Source organism: Pezoporus occidentalis, unplaced genomic scaffold (assembly GCF_034315485.1).
Source record: "Pezoporus occidentalis ecotype Australia unplaced genomic scaffold, CSIRO_AGI_Poc_V1 ctg182, whole genome shotgun sequence".
Lineage (NCBI taxonomy): Eukaryota > Metazoa > Chordata > Aves > Psittaciformes > Psittacidae > Pezoporus > Pezoporus occidentalis.
The window spans coordinates 580,150-597,247 of NW_026913662.1; the positions used below are offsets into that span (position 1 = coordinate 580,150).

At 39.2% G+C, this 17,098-nt stretch overlaps 1 protein-coding gene across 2 annotated transcripts; it reads left to right on the forward strand.

The window, feature by feature from the left end:
- On the forward strand, positions 1–16,293 carry GAS2L3 (growth arrest specific 2 like 3). Of its 2 annotated transcripts, XM_062615479.1 has the most exons (11): positions 1–784; positions 882–1,046; positions 1,797–1,926; positions 3,150–3,197; positions 4,109–4,277; positions 4,656–4,774; positions 6,175–6,316; positions 10,052–10,115; positions 10,779–10,917; positions 11,641–11,748; positions 12,480–16,293. In XM_062615479.1, exons 4-11 carry the CDS (start codon positions 3,168–3,170, stop codon positions 13,827–13,829), a joined length of 2,121 nt encoding a protein of 706 aa, XP_062471463.1. In that variant the 5' UTR covers positions 1–784; positions 882–1,046; positions 1,797–1,926; positions 3,150–3,167; the 3' UTR covers positions 13,830–16,293. The 2 variants fall into 2 exon arrangements, with proteins under 2 accessions (XP_062471463.1, XP_062471462.1); XM_062615478.1 differs by having other exon boundaries at positions 1–1,046.
- Positions 16,294–17,098: the final 805 nt, after the last annotated feature.

The following is a 17,098-nucleotide window of genomic DNA, read 5'->3' on the forward strand; positions in this document are numbered from 1 at the left end:
ATACTAACCAGGCTATCTTGTGTAGCATCTGAGAGAGTGTGTTTAGCACCCTGAAGTATTTGTATAAAGTGTTTTAGTATTCGCTGACTTTGCTGTTTCTGAGCTTGCCTGAGGGCAAAGTGGTGGGCATCCCTTTGGAGAATAGAGGCAGACTATGGTCTTGCAAGGCTGTCATGTGCAGGTTCATGTCCAGGGTATCTGCGCTCCTTTTCTTCAGAAATGCCCGTCACTATGCCACATGTCAGTAGATAGCTACATTTTTCTGTCTTTCCTAATGCTGATCCATAGTTCTAGTCGTTTAGTGGACGTTTGCCAGTCAGGCAGACAAAGGCAGCTCCTGCCTTCCCCACTATATCATTTGGGGCTGACCTCCTGTCTTGCAATAAGTCAGTGTTGTTGCATTATTCTAGATGTAAGGTACCACTAGGACTGGGCAGTGTTTCCACTCTCCTCCCATCCCGTGGAGCCTGTTGGCAACAGGAGTGCCCACAGAAGTGAGATGTTCGCTGAGTGGCGGGAGAATTCTGTGTTTACTGAGCTTGGAGCTAGGCTGGTTGTCCCGCTGATTGGGAAGTGCTTGCAAGTTTCTGGTGCTTCCCCTGTTTTAAGGGGTGAAGCAGGTAGAGACTCCTCCTAAGGACCTTGAGGACATCAGCTGGCTGGGAAATGGGAATGGTATGGCCTGAGGCTATGCATGGGACATGATATGATACAGTCCATTTTCATTCTGTGGTATTTTCTTTTAAGCTGTGATCCCTGAACACTAAATGCCTGTTGAATGAAGGTGAGTTGATAAAACTGGTATGTACAGAAACTGATACTGTTCTAGCTGGAGCTGCCTGAATTCAATATCAAATACTTGATTCATTCATTACGTAGAGCTTTTTGATGCAGGAAACCCAACTGGTTTTAGAAGTTGTCAGATTTGGTTATGACTCCACACAGTACTGCAGTATTCGCCTCACCGCAGCACATTCTGCACCCTTGCAGGCCGAATACTTGAAGGTGGCAGACTTCTGGGTCTTCTCATCCTACTTGCTGTCCCTGTAAGTGATAAGGCTACATTAATCTTTATTCTCTGCAGTCTCAGAGCTGGACTGTTCGGGCTCTGAAAATGGGTAATTGTTACTATATTTTTCAACTCAAAATTTGTGCAGGGTAGTCTATATCATCAAAGGGTCATTTATTAAGTGTTATTCAGATGCCCTGATAAATGAATCTGTTTGACTTTCTAGAGAGCCCTTTGGCATATGGGCTTACAAAATAACTTACTTTAGAAGGGCAGGCTCTTAAAGATCAAGTGCCACAATTTTCCTCAATCCCTTTTCTTTTTTATCTTTTTTTTTTTTCTCTTTTTTTGACTAGTTTTTGTTAGGCATGCCACAAAACTGCAGATGCTGAGCATTCTTGTGATAGCTGCTGCGTGAATATTTTGCTTTGTTCGTGTTTTGAGTGCTCCCTGTGAATTAGGCTGCCTTTTGTTTTCCTGGGCAGTTAGTATGCTAGAGCGCTTGTTAGCCTATATGGAGCTCCTTATTTTAATGAGACCAGCTTCTCTACTGGCTGTTCTGCTGTTGTTTTATTTATTTTTTTTAATCAATGGAGCCTCTTATTGCGACTCTCTTGGGACAATAGCTTTCTTTGCTAAAGGAAAATGTATTGCCCTGGACAAAGCTGTGGGAAGCATAACATGCTCATTAGTAATGCTTGGTATATACACTGCCCTTCTCTTGTTCATTCATAGCAGGAAAAATGACATCAAGGAGAGGATGTCCTCTTTTTTTTTTTTCCCCTAGAAATAAAAGGAGGGGAAAAAAATATCACTTGGAGTGTCCCTGATAAAGTTTGAGAAGCGCTAGCAGTCCTGGTTCAAAGAAGTGGCTTCAGCCTGAAAATAAACTGGTTGCTTGTTAGCTGGTCATAGGGGTAAGTTGGTTGAAATGCCTGATGTGTGGTCCTATGTAGCGTGAGAGGGAAAAATGGGAAGGAAACAGCACCATTCTGCTTTCTGGCTAAGAGGAAGGGGGAGAATTTTTTGCAAGAATGGGGTCTTCTGTGGTGGGCCATAGAGCCTTTTGTTATAGGAAGGCCAAGTTGCACATCATGTGGAGAAGAATGCCATCTACATATAAAGCTTAAACATCTGGGACACGAGAGGGAAGTTATTTATTTTTAAAGGAAAACAGATGAGTTTAAACTGTCTGACAGTGTCTGCAATCTGGTTTCCAGCTTCATCAGCCAGATGAAGTTTTATTGCAACTATTAAGTGATGGAGCAAGAAAGTTGTTTATAAGTGGCTTCAGGACACAGGTACATTTTGAGGTTGTAATGCTCTCCACTACCACTTTGGAGAGCTATGCTGAGGAAATTCCTTCTGGTATGTGTGTATGCAGCTATCCTGGTAATACTGTGCATTTCTAGACCTGGAGCCTACATTAAGAGACTTACTGATTGATCCCAAGCCCAGTGTAGAGTTTGTGCTGAGTTTTCATGTGATTGAAAGCATTGCTTTAAAATACTGTGTTGGCTTCAGGAGAGAAAAGCCAGGGAAGTGTCCTGATAACCGTATTGCTGCAACAGCTTGTTGAAAACACAGGTATGTGCTGGTTGCCTGGAAATACAAAATTCCAACAGACATTAATAAAAATACTGATTTCTCTCATGTATCAATGCAAGAAGTCTCATTCTTCAAAATTATTCTTTGCTTTAAGATTTTCATAAACTTAAAAGTATTTAATATAAACTTGGGATACATAGATGCACATGCATGTGTGTACAAGATACACCTGTGTGGTAGCTTAAAAAGAAAGGGTGAATGCCAACACTGTTACATCCAAGAATGGTTTGGAGTATTTATATTTCTCTTTGGTAAAGTAAATGCCTTACAGCTCCTTAAAATCATGCAAACTTGACTATTATTTATGCATATGAAGTTAGTTGCTTCTTTGTGCTGTAATAACTGCGCCTTTACTTAAGGGCACAGAGCTGACATTGACTGAATACTGCATCAAAACATTAGCTACTAAGATACTTCCCTCTTTCCTCCTTCATTCCCGATAAGACTTGTCCCTGTTTTACCAAAGCAGCACTGGGGGGTTTTTCTTGAAAGCAGGAGGGACTGTAATAAAAATACTCTTCTCTTTTTCTAGAGGGAGCAACTAATGTAAATGCAGGTAACCATGCAGAATGCAGTTCAGGTAAATGGCTTTTGTAATGTTTGAATCCCTTATGATATTTTTTTTGTTTGTTTTAATGCAAAAATGTAACGTGAAGCAGATGAAATGCTAGAACACCCCCAAGTTGTCTCTATTAAAAAAGATTACTTGTTTTCCCATTTTGCCAATGGTGCAATGTGAAAAGATATATAACCTGGTGTTCTCTTCCTAAATGCTGTTAGCTAAGGCTTTGAAGTCAAATGCTGAGTTATTGAAGAACTTGTTTGTTGATTAAGAGGAATTTTTAAAACTCCTATGTAAGTGTAAAAAATTATCTTTTTTTTGTACACACGCTGAACTGAAGGAAAGTATTTAAGAATACCAAAGGGCCTCTTTGTCTTCAGGAATTTTGTGCATCAAATTTCAGTGTGGTACTTTTCTTGAAATGTAAAGTACCTCTCCAATATGAAAATATTAAATCCCTAAGGGAAATGCTAAGGATTCATGTTCAAGCACTGTGCTATGTTCTTGCAAAATATGTTTCCTCTTAACGTCGTCATTTTAATGATTTAAACACTAAATGCTTCTGAAATGAATGTCAGAGAAATCAGTAGGCTGTAGTAAATTATATGACAAACTTCAGATTTCATTACTTAAATTTGTTGAGAAAAAGAAAAAAAACCCACAAATTTAATGCACATTTTCTTCATTTGATAAATATGTAATTTTAAATCCAAAGAAGTCAAGAGAATGGATGTAGTAGTACTTTTGATGTGGGCATTATTAATGCGAGTTGCACCATCGTGACTGCTGCTGTGTTGGTGTATCTGTCTGAAGGGGAATGAATACTTACTGTTTGAGTAATCTTCAGCATAATTCAGAACTGCAAATTTTTGCAATATGTCTGCAAATACTAGACCTCGCTGTCTGCAGCTTCCTGACATCTTCTGCAGGTGTGGTTTGGAGATGACCTTCCCTTAAGTCCCCGCAGTCCTCTAACTCCCAGACATGGACCAGGTTTGGCAGATGTGTGCCTGTATGACCGATGGATATCTGTGCGGCATGAAGCAACTTTGGTGCCTATGCAAGAAGATCTGTCAATCTGGCTGTCTGGCTTGCTGGGTGAGGTTAAAAATCACTAATAAATTTCAAAGCACTTTCCAATATTCCAGTCAATGCTGACACTTAATACCTATAGTACTGTTAAGATCTGGTGTATCTGAGCCTGAATGGCTAGGAGAATTGCATTAAAATGCATGTTTTGGTTTTGGACTTAATGAGCTGCCACTTCTTAGAGGTAGGATGATAAACCATTCTAATTTATTTGCTGAATCTTGGTAGTCTAATTAAAATCTAATTAAATGGATATTTGATTTTAATTTACTTATATTTTTCTATTAATTTTCAGTGTTTAACACTGGAATGCTATTTGAGTTGCCTCTAAGTTCATATGAAACTTCTGTACCTTCTTTGGAGTAACTCTAATATTGATTTTTTTAGGAATAGAAATCAAAGCAGAACAACTGCTAGAAGAACTTGATAATGGGGTACTACTCTGCCAATTGGTTGGTGTTCTTCAAAACACAATTAAAGAATGTTGTAGCTCAAATAATTTAAGGGTAAGTTGTGATTTATTATTTTTTTTTTTAATGCATACATAAACTTTTTAATTATAAGTGGCAGTAAAAAGAGGCTGATTAACAATAATGTGGCTTACAGATGGGTAAGCTTTGTGCAAAAAATTACTTATATGCTTTGTTAATAAAATCCTATCAGGTTTTTAGTTTAATTCCAGTAGAAGCCTTGTCTGAGGAAGATCTAGTCCAAGTCTGGAGTTTGTTCCCCTGACATCAGTGTGGGTTGGTAACAAGATATCCATTGGCACTTGGTGGTATGTTTTATGCTCAAAACTGGTGGCTAAACTCTAGAATGTAGGCCAGCCATCAAAATATCCAAACTGAGATGTACCTGGACATGGGCTGTAGTGTTTTTGTTGGGAACCAAGACTGCGTTAAAATGTGAATCTCAAGCAACTTCCAGTCTGTGTTTGTCCCATGAAAAATACTGATTTGTTACTTTAAAGTATAAAGCCATGTAGGTAGCATATGTTCAACCTACAGGGGTATAGCTACAGCAGTGCTTAGATTTGTCAAATAGTAGATCACCAGCTAATGTGCCCTGATTGGTAGCGTTTCCCTTGGGGGCAGGAGGCACTGCTCGCCATATCCAGACCATTTTTATTTTGTGGTTACCATTTACTGTTTTATCTAGTAAAACAATAGTTTCAAATAATGGATATTTACCAGTAAGTAATATAACTACTAATATTAGAATTATTATTAACTGGGGGGATAAGTTTTAGGATGCCAAAGTGTATTTATTCAAGAGCCATATGAATTCTCCAAATCCTTAGTTGTTTGTTTTTGGGTTTTGTTTTTTTTTTTTTTCAAAGGAAGACAAGATTCATAACTTGTGTATCTGTGAACTGAATTTTTAGTTCTGAAGATACCAATTTAAAATCAAATAAGTACTGAATTCCTTTAAAGGAAACTGCCCCTTGTTCCCTTCTGTTTCCCTCTGCTTTCTAGAACAGGCTCTAAAATGAAGTCTGGCAGCTGAGTATATTTCAGTTTAGTTGGAGTTCTCTGTCTGTGCTCATTCTGCTGCTGTGAACAGAGCTTGGGAAGGGCGAATAATTATCCAAACCTGTGAAACCACCAATAAGATTTCTACCCCAGCATGTGGGGAAATGGGGGACCAACTGTATAGGCAGCCTCTGGGAAAGGCTGCAGAGCTAAGGATTGTTTACTCCATGACTGTTCACAACGATAGGGTGGAATGCTTTCTACATTAGTGTGGCTTTTTTTAATAGAATGCATGGTGGGTTGCACACAAAATAGTTACTAACCACTGTTTCTGTACTCTGAATTGAGGGTTTATTTTCCTTTGCAAATATGCTTTGAAATCTGTTGGCAATGTTGATGTGCACAATGTACTTTTTGTTTTCTTCCCTTGCCAGAATTTTCCTATGAGAAAAGTTCCATGTAAGAAGGATGCACCATCAGGATCTTTTTTTGCCAGAGATAATACAGCCAACTTTCTTAACTGGTGTAGGGCCATTGGAGTTGATGAGACTTATCTCTTTGAGTCTGAAGGTTTAGGTAAATCTACCTTTTTGTAAGACTTGCTTTGATCTCTATGTGGATAACTACCTAGTCAGGGAGATCTCTTGTGTACAGTCTTTTGAAGTCTTTGTCATGAATATGCCTGTCTCATGCAAGCTATTAACGCTTTTACTTATTTTAAGGAAGTGTTGGAGTAGAAGCCTTGAAAACACAGTTTAGTGACTGCTCTAACTCACATGATGCTTTTCCAAACTTCTAAAAGTTGCTGTATGGGCCGAAGTGGGGAGTGACAGTTGTGCAGCAAACTGTCACGTTTTTCAGTGAAAAGGCCCACTGAGAAAAAGAGAATAAAAGTTTGGTTTCACTTTTCCTGTGCGGGAAGACCACAGGGCCATGGAGTCAAGTCACAATAAGATCCTTTATTTGGAGTTAGAGCTCATTTTTGTTGCAGAAAGCCCTCAGAATTATGAATTCATGACTGCTAAATTTGGTAACAACAGCAAGGCATTGTATCTGAAGTGGCAACAGTCTGTTGGTAATTAACATTTACTTCAGGACCTACTTGACATGACTAAACCATTTGTGTTTTCCCATTTAATAAGATAGTTATAAAAATAAATATTGCCAACTGTGTGTGTACGACTGCCCCAATGCACAATCTGTCCCTTATAACGAACAGCTTCCAGACTGATACTTCCAGATGGAATAAAGCTTGGTTAACTGCTAATTAAGAGGAAGTGTGCTTTAATTGCATGGTAAATAATGAAATGCTCTTCTACCAGCTATTATGTCAGTAAAAATTAATTAATACAAACTTTTCCGTGGCAAGCCAAAGATTGGAAATTTTTTGGCTACTTCTTTTTTTTTTTTTTTTAAAGGCAAAATATCTGCGTGTCAGCAGAACAGGAAAAATTTGCAAAATACCTTTTGTTTTCAGTAATCAGATGCAGTTGTCACAATGTTTACTAGATTTTCTCAAAGTCTTTGTGCCATTTAATGTAATTTAAATGGGAGGAACTGTTTTCATGAACTGTTTTTCTTTCAAGCTCTCCTCCCGGCTAGTTGGACTTCCCATGCTTTCTCTATTGGATAAGACATCTTTTAGAATAGTTAAGAAAATATCCTCATTTGCATCTGTCTCAGTCTGATTTAATTAGTGAGTGAATCTCTTTTCAGTGCCATGAAATACAGATGAGTAGGAGAGCTGAGATACAGGAAAATTGGTTTTAATTTGCTTTTTTGCAGTGCAACTTGTATGAACCACATTGCTTAAACATCTTAGTTCCTGTGAGTGGATGGGTAACTAGAACTTGTTTAGCCTCCCTGAGATAAGCAGACAGGATTTCCTAATACTGTGGCTTTTGCTCATAGCTAAGAAGTGTTTTGAAGTCTGATTTTAACTCTTGACACAAGCTTGCTTTATGGCATAAATATCTTCTGTGAGCCTTTTTGGCAGTTGAAATGAGCAGACTTGCAGCCTCCTTGATGAAACATTCTTTCTACTGGTGTTTTCCATCAAACTTTCAATCCATTCTTTATGAATGAAATAGCGGATAGACAATATAACAATTGTCTCTTTCCCATCAGATATTTAGATCAATGCCTCCTGAAAAGTGTGGGTGGCTGTGAAAGTACTAAACTAAGTGGCTCCTAAGACAGTAGAAAGAGAGGGTAGCCATCATAGGACCCCCTTTGACATTCAGACAAATCTCTTGATCTCTCTTAGGGGTAAATTTGGATTTTTCTACTCTAGATTCAGGCAAATAATGCCACTTCTGTTACAGCTGGCAAAAACATGCACCAAAAAAAAAAAAAGGGATTAAGTGACTTCTAGTACCTTTTATTTTATGACTGTGTCAACTTTCTATTTTAGATTTACCCTTCATAATCAGATGCTTTTAAAAAGTAGACTGGTGTAGGTGATGTAAAGAACATCTGCCCGTACTCTGCTTATACTTTAGGAAACACTTCAGTCTCATTTAAAGCGAAGTTGTTTTAAATTTGAGCATCAGGAAGATGTTAGATTTCGTCTGCAGATATAGAGCTGGCTCATTATGTTTCTCTTCAGAATGAATTTCCAGTTTCTACTGAATATTGTTACTGCACATTGCAAAGAAAGTCTGACTTGTTCATATAAAAGTTATACCATATGAATATCATATCTACAGCTTTTCCCATTTCTTACACTTACTGCTGGTTGGGGAAAGAACAGTGCCATGTGTGTGGGTTGAGGGGAGCTGAATGACCTTTCTCCCAGCCTTTGGTTTCTGAGTTATTAGGCAGTATTCCTGGTTGGCTAAAAAATTGCAGGGATGTTTGTTGTTTTGTTTTTTTTTTTTTTTTTTTTCCCCAAAGCCTTCATACAACTGTTTGTAGAACATTTTGAAAGCACCTCAATTTTAAGGGTTGTATTGGGACAGAGGAGGAAGTAGTTACTTGTGGGTGAGATTTTAAACTATTTTCTTTCTCTGTTCATGGCCTAGCTTCTTTTTCCTTGCTCACCTAAAGATGGAAAGATGCCAAAACAGACATTGTTTTCCTTCTGCCTCTTCCATTCTTCAGTGCAGCAGTAGAAATGATTAAACATTTTCATTTCAAATCTGTCAAGAAAATCCAGAAGAGCTGCCACAGTCATCTTCACACTGCTTGGTCATCACCTTGCTCTTCCATTTCATTCTTCAGCTTTCCTGATTGTCATTTCGTGTGCCTACATGGCCAAGTAACATGCACCTGCTAAAGCTTGTCTGAATAGAGGGGTGCAAAGCAGCCTCTGCATTGTGCACTAACTGGGTTAATGTGGGCACAGTCTTTGAGATGCAAAGCCTAATGCAAAAATCAGTGCTGCTAACATCTGAAATAGAGTTGCTTCTTCTCTGTGATCACAGCCAATATCTGATGTTTGAATCTGAATATTTGTCTCTTTAAACCAATGTCATTCTCGCCTCCTTCCTACAGTCAGGGGTTTTGACCATCTTTTTCAGACACAGCCTCACAAAAATATCAAATCCTGAAGCAAACCTCCAGGTGGATGGGGCAGGAGGTAGGGCCTGACAGGGTGGGGTGAAATGTGGGTATAGCATGAGGTAGGGTAGCTGCCACAGGCAAAGTGGAACTGGGTGAATCTGACAGCTCCTGCTGGTACCCAGAGCTGGCCGCTCTTAAAGTGATAAGAAAAAAGATATGTTGCTTACTGAAATGGTAACAGTCATCCAGATTATTCTTTCACAGCCATGGGTTTAAACCACTTGGGCTGACTGGCTGCATAGAACATCCACTTGTCAGCTAGGTCACTTGCAGTGTATTCTACAACTGTTCACCTGTAGAGTGTGTGGGCTTATCTGTGTCTGTATGCACGAGCAAGGACAGATGGAGTGTATTTTCCTATTTGCAGTTGCTGAATACTTTTCATCTTTAAGACTGCAATAATGTATTTGAGGATAGCAAAGGAAAAGCTCTTGGATTTTCCTCCTAAGCATAAGAGAAGCATATTTCTCTTAGGAGGTAGAGAAGAATTTGATTTCAGGAGTGCCAGGATGGGTTTAAACATTTTATGGAATAGAAAATTAGATCTGGAAAGCATGTAATGCTTTATCAATGATAATGTAGCTTGCAGAAGCAATAATTCTGGGTAGAATGATGGCAAAGTTGATCATCTATTCCTTCTATCTAATCATCTATTCCATCTATCTTCCCCCCTTTGTGTACTTAATTGCACAGGCCTCTCTACAGTAAATACGAGCTGTAACTCCCTTTTATTCTCTTCCCTTTTAGTTTTGCACAAGGATCCAAGACAAGTGTATCTTTGTCTGTTGGAAATTGGACGCATTGTGTCCAGGTATGTGATCTGCGCATGTTCCTAACAAGACAGTGAGGAACACATTCTCTTAAGTAAAACCGAAGATAAAGTTAAGACAGTCTGTCGCCATTAAGTGCAATGCAGTAAATGTTAATTCTGTGCAGAAAGTAGGGATGAACTTTTCTAGGACCATTGTACAATATAAGTATTTTTTCAAATATTTGTCAGATTTTTTTTCCATGGAAAGGTGCTGATCCACTGGTGTTTATAGCTGTGTTCAGCTTATAGATATGTGTACATCATGGAAGAAACTCACTGACATTAAATACAGTTTTAAGGTTGTTACTTTTTAAGATTTTTTGGCAGATATCTCTATCATTCTCTAATTTTAGACTTTTAATTTATTTCAAGAGCAGAGCTGGAAGCTTTAAGATAGTTCATCTAAATTGAATGTGGCCCAAATTATGTAGTTTGGACTATATTTTTGCTGTTGTCTTTGGTAGCTCCAAGACCACTTTAGAGGGGGCTTCTACTAGAAACTCAAGCTGTTCCTTCTCTTGGGTTATCAGGACAGTTATTCCTCTGACTGATTTAGCATTGTTCCCTGTCAGTCAAGCCACTCAAAATTTTGCATGTTTGTTATCATCACTTTTTGTTTTCTTTAGTAAATTAGCAATTAAACTGTCCACTTATGAATTTGAGGTATGGAGTTGAACCTCCTGTGCTAGTAAAACTAGAGAAAGAAATTGAGCTAGAAGAAACACTGCTAATGACTTCTGGGCCACCATCACCTGTTAGCACAGCAAAGTCATGTTGTCACCATGGGGAGCTGCATGAGGCAGTAAGTACTACTTGTTTATTGTGTTCTGAGCTTTACATAAAATTCTAAGTTTGGTACTTCTGTGATCTGACTCAGTAAGCATTTATTTTAAATGTCCTCTATGTTTTAATGTAAAATGTCTGCTTCTTTGGGAAAGTCAGCCACGAGATCCTCGCTCTCTCTGAAAACTCACTGTTTTTCCTTCTTGGCGATTTAAGTTTCTAAGTGTCTGTAAGAGGCACATCTTTTCTAACCCCGGACTTATCTGAGGACCTTTTTTTAAGTGGTTTCCTTCTTGGGTGTCACATAGAAGATTAACTTATAAAAGTTAGGGAGAACTCTGAAGTACTCTTGGGTCAGGTGTGGCAATGGATTTGGTCAGAGGGGAAACCCAGGCACTTGTTTCCATTTTTAGAGACCGTAACAGTGTCTTTACAAGGTTGTGATGGGAACTGATGCTGCTATGTATGGTGTTATGAACAAATCTTAAGTGAAATTAGAAACAATTTCAAATTGAAGAAGTTGTGAAAATTGGATTGGGACAACTAAAAATGTTTGTGCATACAGTTTGTTCTTTAATCTTTTATTTGACATTTTGAGGTTTTGTGTAGCTAAGATTTTATTGTGAGGGTACCGAATTCTAGGATTATCTTAGGTTATAGGATGAAGATAACAGTATCTTTTTGTGTATTAAATATCTCAAACTTCTGTCAAAGTAAAAATGCTTTCATTTTTAATAACTAGGTTAAACATATAGCAGAAGATCCTCCCTGCAGTTGTTCCCATCGATTTTCAATTGAATACTTATCAGAGGGACGTTATAGACTGGGAGATAAAATACTCTTCATAAGAGTAAGTACTTTCTTAGAATTCCAATTTGTATTCATGTTGGGAAGAGAAATGCTTTTAAGTGACATGCCTCATTTCTATGGTATTGTTTTAGAATTACAGAATGATTTATGTTGGGACACAATGTCATCCAATTGCCTATTCAGAGTAGGTGTAGCTACTTAGGTCTCATAACCATTGATTTTACAATCTCATTAAACCAAGTTAGTTACTCTTCTCTGTGCTGTTTCTTAAATTTCAGTAACAACTTGCAATATAAATAAGAATAATGCTATAGAATATTCTGAGAACATTGCTTGTTCAAAATCTGGACACTTGGGGGTTTATAATTTGTAGGATGTTTGATCACTCTTTTCAGCAGGCATAAGAGTTCGTGTTACAAACACATCCACAATTTGGACAAAACCTGTATCCAAAGCTCTATATACTAAATAAAGATGCTGACAGAAGGGTTGAAGTGTCTTCTAAATATATGGTTTCATTATTTCCTGGCACATAACAACTGCCTCTGCAGGAGAAACTGTTTAATAAAAGAATTAGGAAGCATAAGCCTTATTTATCACATAATTTCTATTTTAAAAAAAAATGTTTCTCTGTAAGAAAGGAGGTCCTATTTCTGGTCAATTTAAATAAATGTTAATGTAACATGAAGACATAATGCTGCATAAAACAAGATAGAATCCTCTCTTGTTCTTCTCCTGCTCTCTTTTTCCCCCCTCTTCCTCCATTCTCAGATGCTACATGGCAAGCATGTGATGGTCCGTGTTGGTGGAGGCTGGGACACTCTTCAAGGTTTTCTACTTAAATATGACCCATGCCGAGTGCTTCAGTTTGCAACTCTGGAACAAAAAATCCTGGCGTTTCAGAAAGGAGTCACCAGCGACAGTGTCCCCAGCTCATCAGCTAGACTTCAGGAGCCTCCTGTTATGAATCCAATGTCAGCTGTCAGTATGTTTCAAAAGCAGCCATCAAAACCACTGACTCCTGTTTCAACTCCTGGGGCCAGTGCCAAGAAGGCTTTACCTAAACGTCCTCAGTCCCCTGTCCTGGCATCATCAAAAGTGCCAGTGCTTCCATCCTCTACAGCCAAGTCATTGAGAGTCAAGTCCAAATTACAAGGGTCTCCTCTGAAACCATTACCTGGCACCTCAAAGAAACTGGAGTCTTCTGCACACAGTTCACCAGCTTCTGCTCCTTCGCAGCCTCTAAGCAAAAGCTCTTCAGCTGCAGGAGCAAGAACAGCTCTTGTTCACTCTGAAACATTGCGCAAACGTATTTGGTCCCCTGATGCTCCCAAGATGAAATTTACCCTGCCTCAGGGCTCCCCAGCACCAACGCTACATCCTGCATCCTCATCCCCTAGAAAACAGCCATCTCCCTTGCCTGGGACAGCTGGAACAATCACTTCAATACAAAAGCGTGTCCCTGCTAAATGCAAACCTGTATCTGACATGAAACCCAAAGTGAATTCAGTTGGTCCAAAGGCTGCCCAGCCACCTGTGACAAACCTGAGTGCTGTTGCCAAGTTTGCACAATCTCAGCAGCTCCTTGCAAAACCTCATTCTGAAAATGCTGTTCAGACCTCAGGAACTAGGTGTCGGCATCCTCAGAAAGCTCCACAAACAGCTACTGATCGGGCAAGGAACCTGAAAAGTCCTTCAGTCCTAAAACACTCAGCTTCTGCACCTTCCCTTGAAGTTAACAAAGCATTAAAGTCACCACCTACACTGGTATCTGCAAGCAAAAATGTATCATCTGCTGTCAATAAGCAGCCTAATGCCAGTAAACCCCCTCAGGTTGGACCCGCTTCATCCAAGCCTCCTGAACGCACTCCTTTATCTGTTGTACGGCTTCCTCAAACTTCAGCCAAAGAGGCAGTGACCAAAAAGCCAGCACAGCCTTCAACAAAAAACTTGCAAGTAAATGAAGTCTTGGCCCCAGCAGCCAAGAAGCCTCTCCCTAAGGGAAAATCAGCAATGACGTCTAACAAAGGAATGCCTGGTGTATCAAAAAGTCCTCTTATGAGGAGCAGGCAAGATGATCACTATTTTGTTATGACAGGGAGTAAAAAACCCAGAAAGTAAACATAATTCTTACTTTCTGTGGAAGTCTGAATTTTGTTCCTGTGGGCCTCTTGTAACTGCTACACTGAAGACAAGGAAAAAAGTTTAATAACACTACATTTACCATGAAATATTAGGTATAACCTACATTTTGTTGCATAACTTAGAGTAAGAACTGTATTTTGTGATTTTGATATTTGGATATATTTAGAAGTGAGCTTGCTTGCTGTGTAGCATTGCCAGAATAGAGAGTAACATCCCTGCTTGCTACTAGGCTGACCTGCTGCAGGGAAGTTGGGAGAGAGGAAAGGGGAACTAGGGCTGCTGCTTTTGCTGCCACTCATTTTCAAGGGAGCAAAGCCTGCCCAAGAAACATCTGTCTGTGGTTCTGGCACATCTGCATTGAGGCTCTTGGCAAGCAATAGAGCTGTGCACAAGCTGTAAAATTTATAATACCTCAAACAAAAGTGGGTTTTAGTTCACCGTTGTCCTGGAACCCAGATTTGAGTCATCTGCATGTATTAGAAAGAGAAAGAAATTTCTAATCATGTTTAGCTTTGACAACTGCCATTATCAGTGTTCACTGTGCCCCCCATACACCTTAAAGTGGCTTCTGCTCACTTGGAAGTGGAGCCTTCTTAGTTTAAGTTGGATGTGGAAAATCATGGCCTTGATTCCTTGCTCTCATTGTGCCTTAGCCTTTCAAATTCAAGACGGATTTCTTCAGTGAGCAATGCTACTTTTAAAATCCTGGGCAGACAACCTTGCTTAGAGCCCAGTCTTTCCTAGAAAGCTGTTGCTACATGAAGAGAAGCTCCCGAGTTTTGCTGGGAGAATGCTTTCCCCTGGGATAGAGCCCCAAATCAACTTCTGCTCCAGAAACTCAGAGTTGCCAGTACTAACCTGTACTGGCAGAGCCTTACTGCTCTGCAGGAGTAGCCTTTACATGTAAAAGTATTTAGTGATTCTAAATTTGGTTTTATCAGTGTTACAGGTTAATTTTTATGGGTAGTCTGTCTACAGTGGCTTTTTTTGTTTTATTTATGGAGACCTTTTTACTGGCTCTCCTGTATTACTTTCTGAAGGTAAGGAGTAGCTTCCCAAAAAAGCACCAAGGAACTGCATTTGCTTTTAAACATACAAAGTGCCAGAAATCTGTGCATTGTTTAGACTTTCAACTCCTGAACATGTTCAGGTTTAAATATCTGTGGTGATCAACACCTTTACCCTTAACAGAAGTAAGTTTAATGGTAGATTAATAAAAATTACTGTCTTTGGGAGTAGCATTGTTTGGGATATTTTGGCTTTAATGAACAGTTGTTCCTACAGACACTGAGGAGCTCTCAAGGTCTGTGAAGAGACACTGCTGACTTCTACAGATCATCACTTCTGCTCTCTCTTCCCAGGATATTTACTTACGGGCAAGAGAAGACATGCATAGATACTGTAGTTTATGATGTTATGTATTTAATTATACTTTTCCCCCCTTGGAACTAGCATAAGCAAGCATCATAAACTGAGTTCTTATGTGCAGTGGCAAAGTGACTGAGCTGTCTTTCTGAGCACCTTGTTAGCTTTTTTATTTATGATTCTATTTATGCATACCTACTGTACAATACTGTCTACAGCCTGCTGGGAGTAAACAGTAAATACTAATATCAAAACTGCAAGAGGAAAACAGATCAGTTTTAATAACATGAACGTAAGTCCCACAAGCAAAGTTGTATGTTTGGGGAAGGCCTTAGGCTTACTTGTTTTATAAATAAACCAGTCAAAGCCACTACTGCAAATGTTGAGAACAGTATTGACTGTAGTGGACTGCTTTCAGGTTTGATAAATTTGGCACACAGTTTTATATGCTGAAAGCATTTTACAGTAGTTAAGCTGATTTTTATTTTGGGCTTCCAAATAGCAAGCTATGGTGTGCTATATCTCATGCAGATTAATAGCTGAACTCTTGGGATTTATTTGTGCACTGGGTCTGGCTGAGATGGAGTTAACTTTCTTGATAGTATCCCATATGGTGCTGTGTTTCAGATTTGTAACTAAAAACCAGTGTTGATATCACACCAGTGTTTTGGCTGTTGCTGAACAGTCCTTGTACAGGGTTAAGGCTTTCTCTTTTTCCTGTTCTGCCCCCACAGCAATTAGGCTGATGGTGGGCAAGAGACCTGGAGAGACATGTCTGGGACAGCCAACCCTGACTGGACAAAGGGCTATTCTATATTGCATATCGTCATCCTCAGCAATAAGAACAGAGTAGGGGAAGGAGGATTTTGTAGGGGGGCTGCCTTCCAAGGTGGCTATTGTTTGCAGATTTGGCTGGGCATTGGTTTGCCTGTGGAAGGTAGTGAGTGATTGCTTTAACATCACTTGGTGGGCTTTTTCCCCTCTTTCCTTCATTTATTGAGCTGTCTTTGTCCCAGCTGGTGAGTTTTCTTGCATTTGCTGCTGCTCTTCTTCATCTTCCTGGTGATGGAGAGGAGAGGAGCTTGGCTGCTGGCTAGGGTCAAACGCACAACACCTTTTGAACCTTTGACAAGGGCTTTAGTAGTGATTTAAGCACTGAGACTCTTGGATCTGAGTGTTAAAGCTATCTCAGCATCTCTTTTTGAACTATAAATTAAAGAGAAAATGAAGCGGATGGCTTCATCTTTGTGCTCCATTATTTTGGGTAATACAGTGAAGGGTCTGGTTCAAAATTAAATAGAGTAAGCTTTTACAGTTGAAACCTTAATCAGCCAATTTAAAGATGGCTCTCATTGCATGTGGGTAGGTTTGGGTTTATTACAAAAATATTATATTTGAGCATGAACCAACATCTGTGAATATTGCAGTTTCCAACTTCATAGTTGTATTCTAACTGTGGGTGTCATGTAAAATGAGGTGAGCCAAGAATTGAGATGTAACAAGTCCCTCCTAATGGAAATACATACTTCTTTTGCAACGTTGACATTGCCAAATAGCAAGTCTAATATTCAGCTTGTAATACTTTTTGTGAGGGAAAGATAACCTGGAGCAAGAGTCTGGCTGAATTCTCCGTGTATATTGATGCCCTTCTGTATGAGTACTTATTTTAAATAAACATACACTGCCTTTTTCACATGCATAGATATTTTTCTGCTGTCATCTTTCGGGGGGGGCGAGGGGAAGAGAGTTTATTTCAAAAGATTTATGTTTTAGCTCTACCAACACATAAATAGTAGTTTTTATCTCAGGCTATTATAAAGACATAAATAGCTGCTTCTAATCCATTGCTTTGTTGGGCATTCAAGACCTCTTCACTCTGA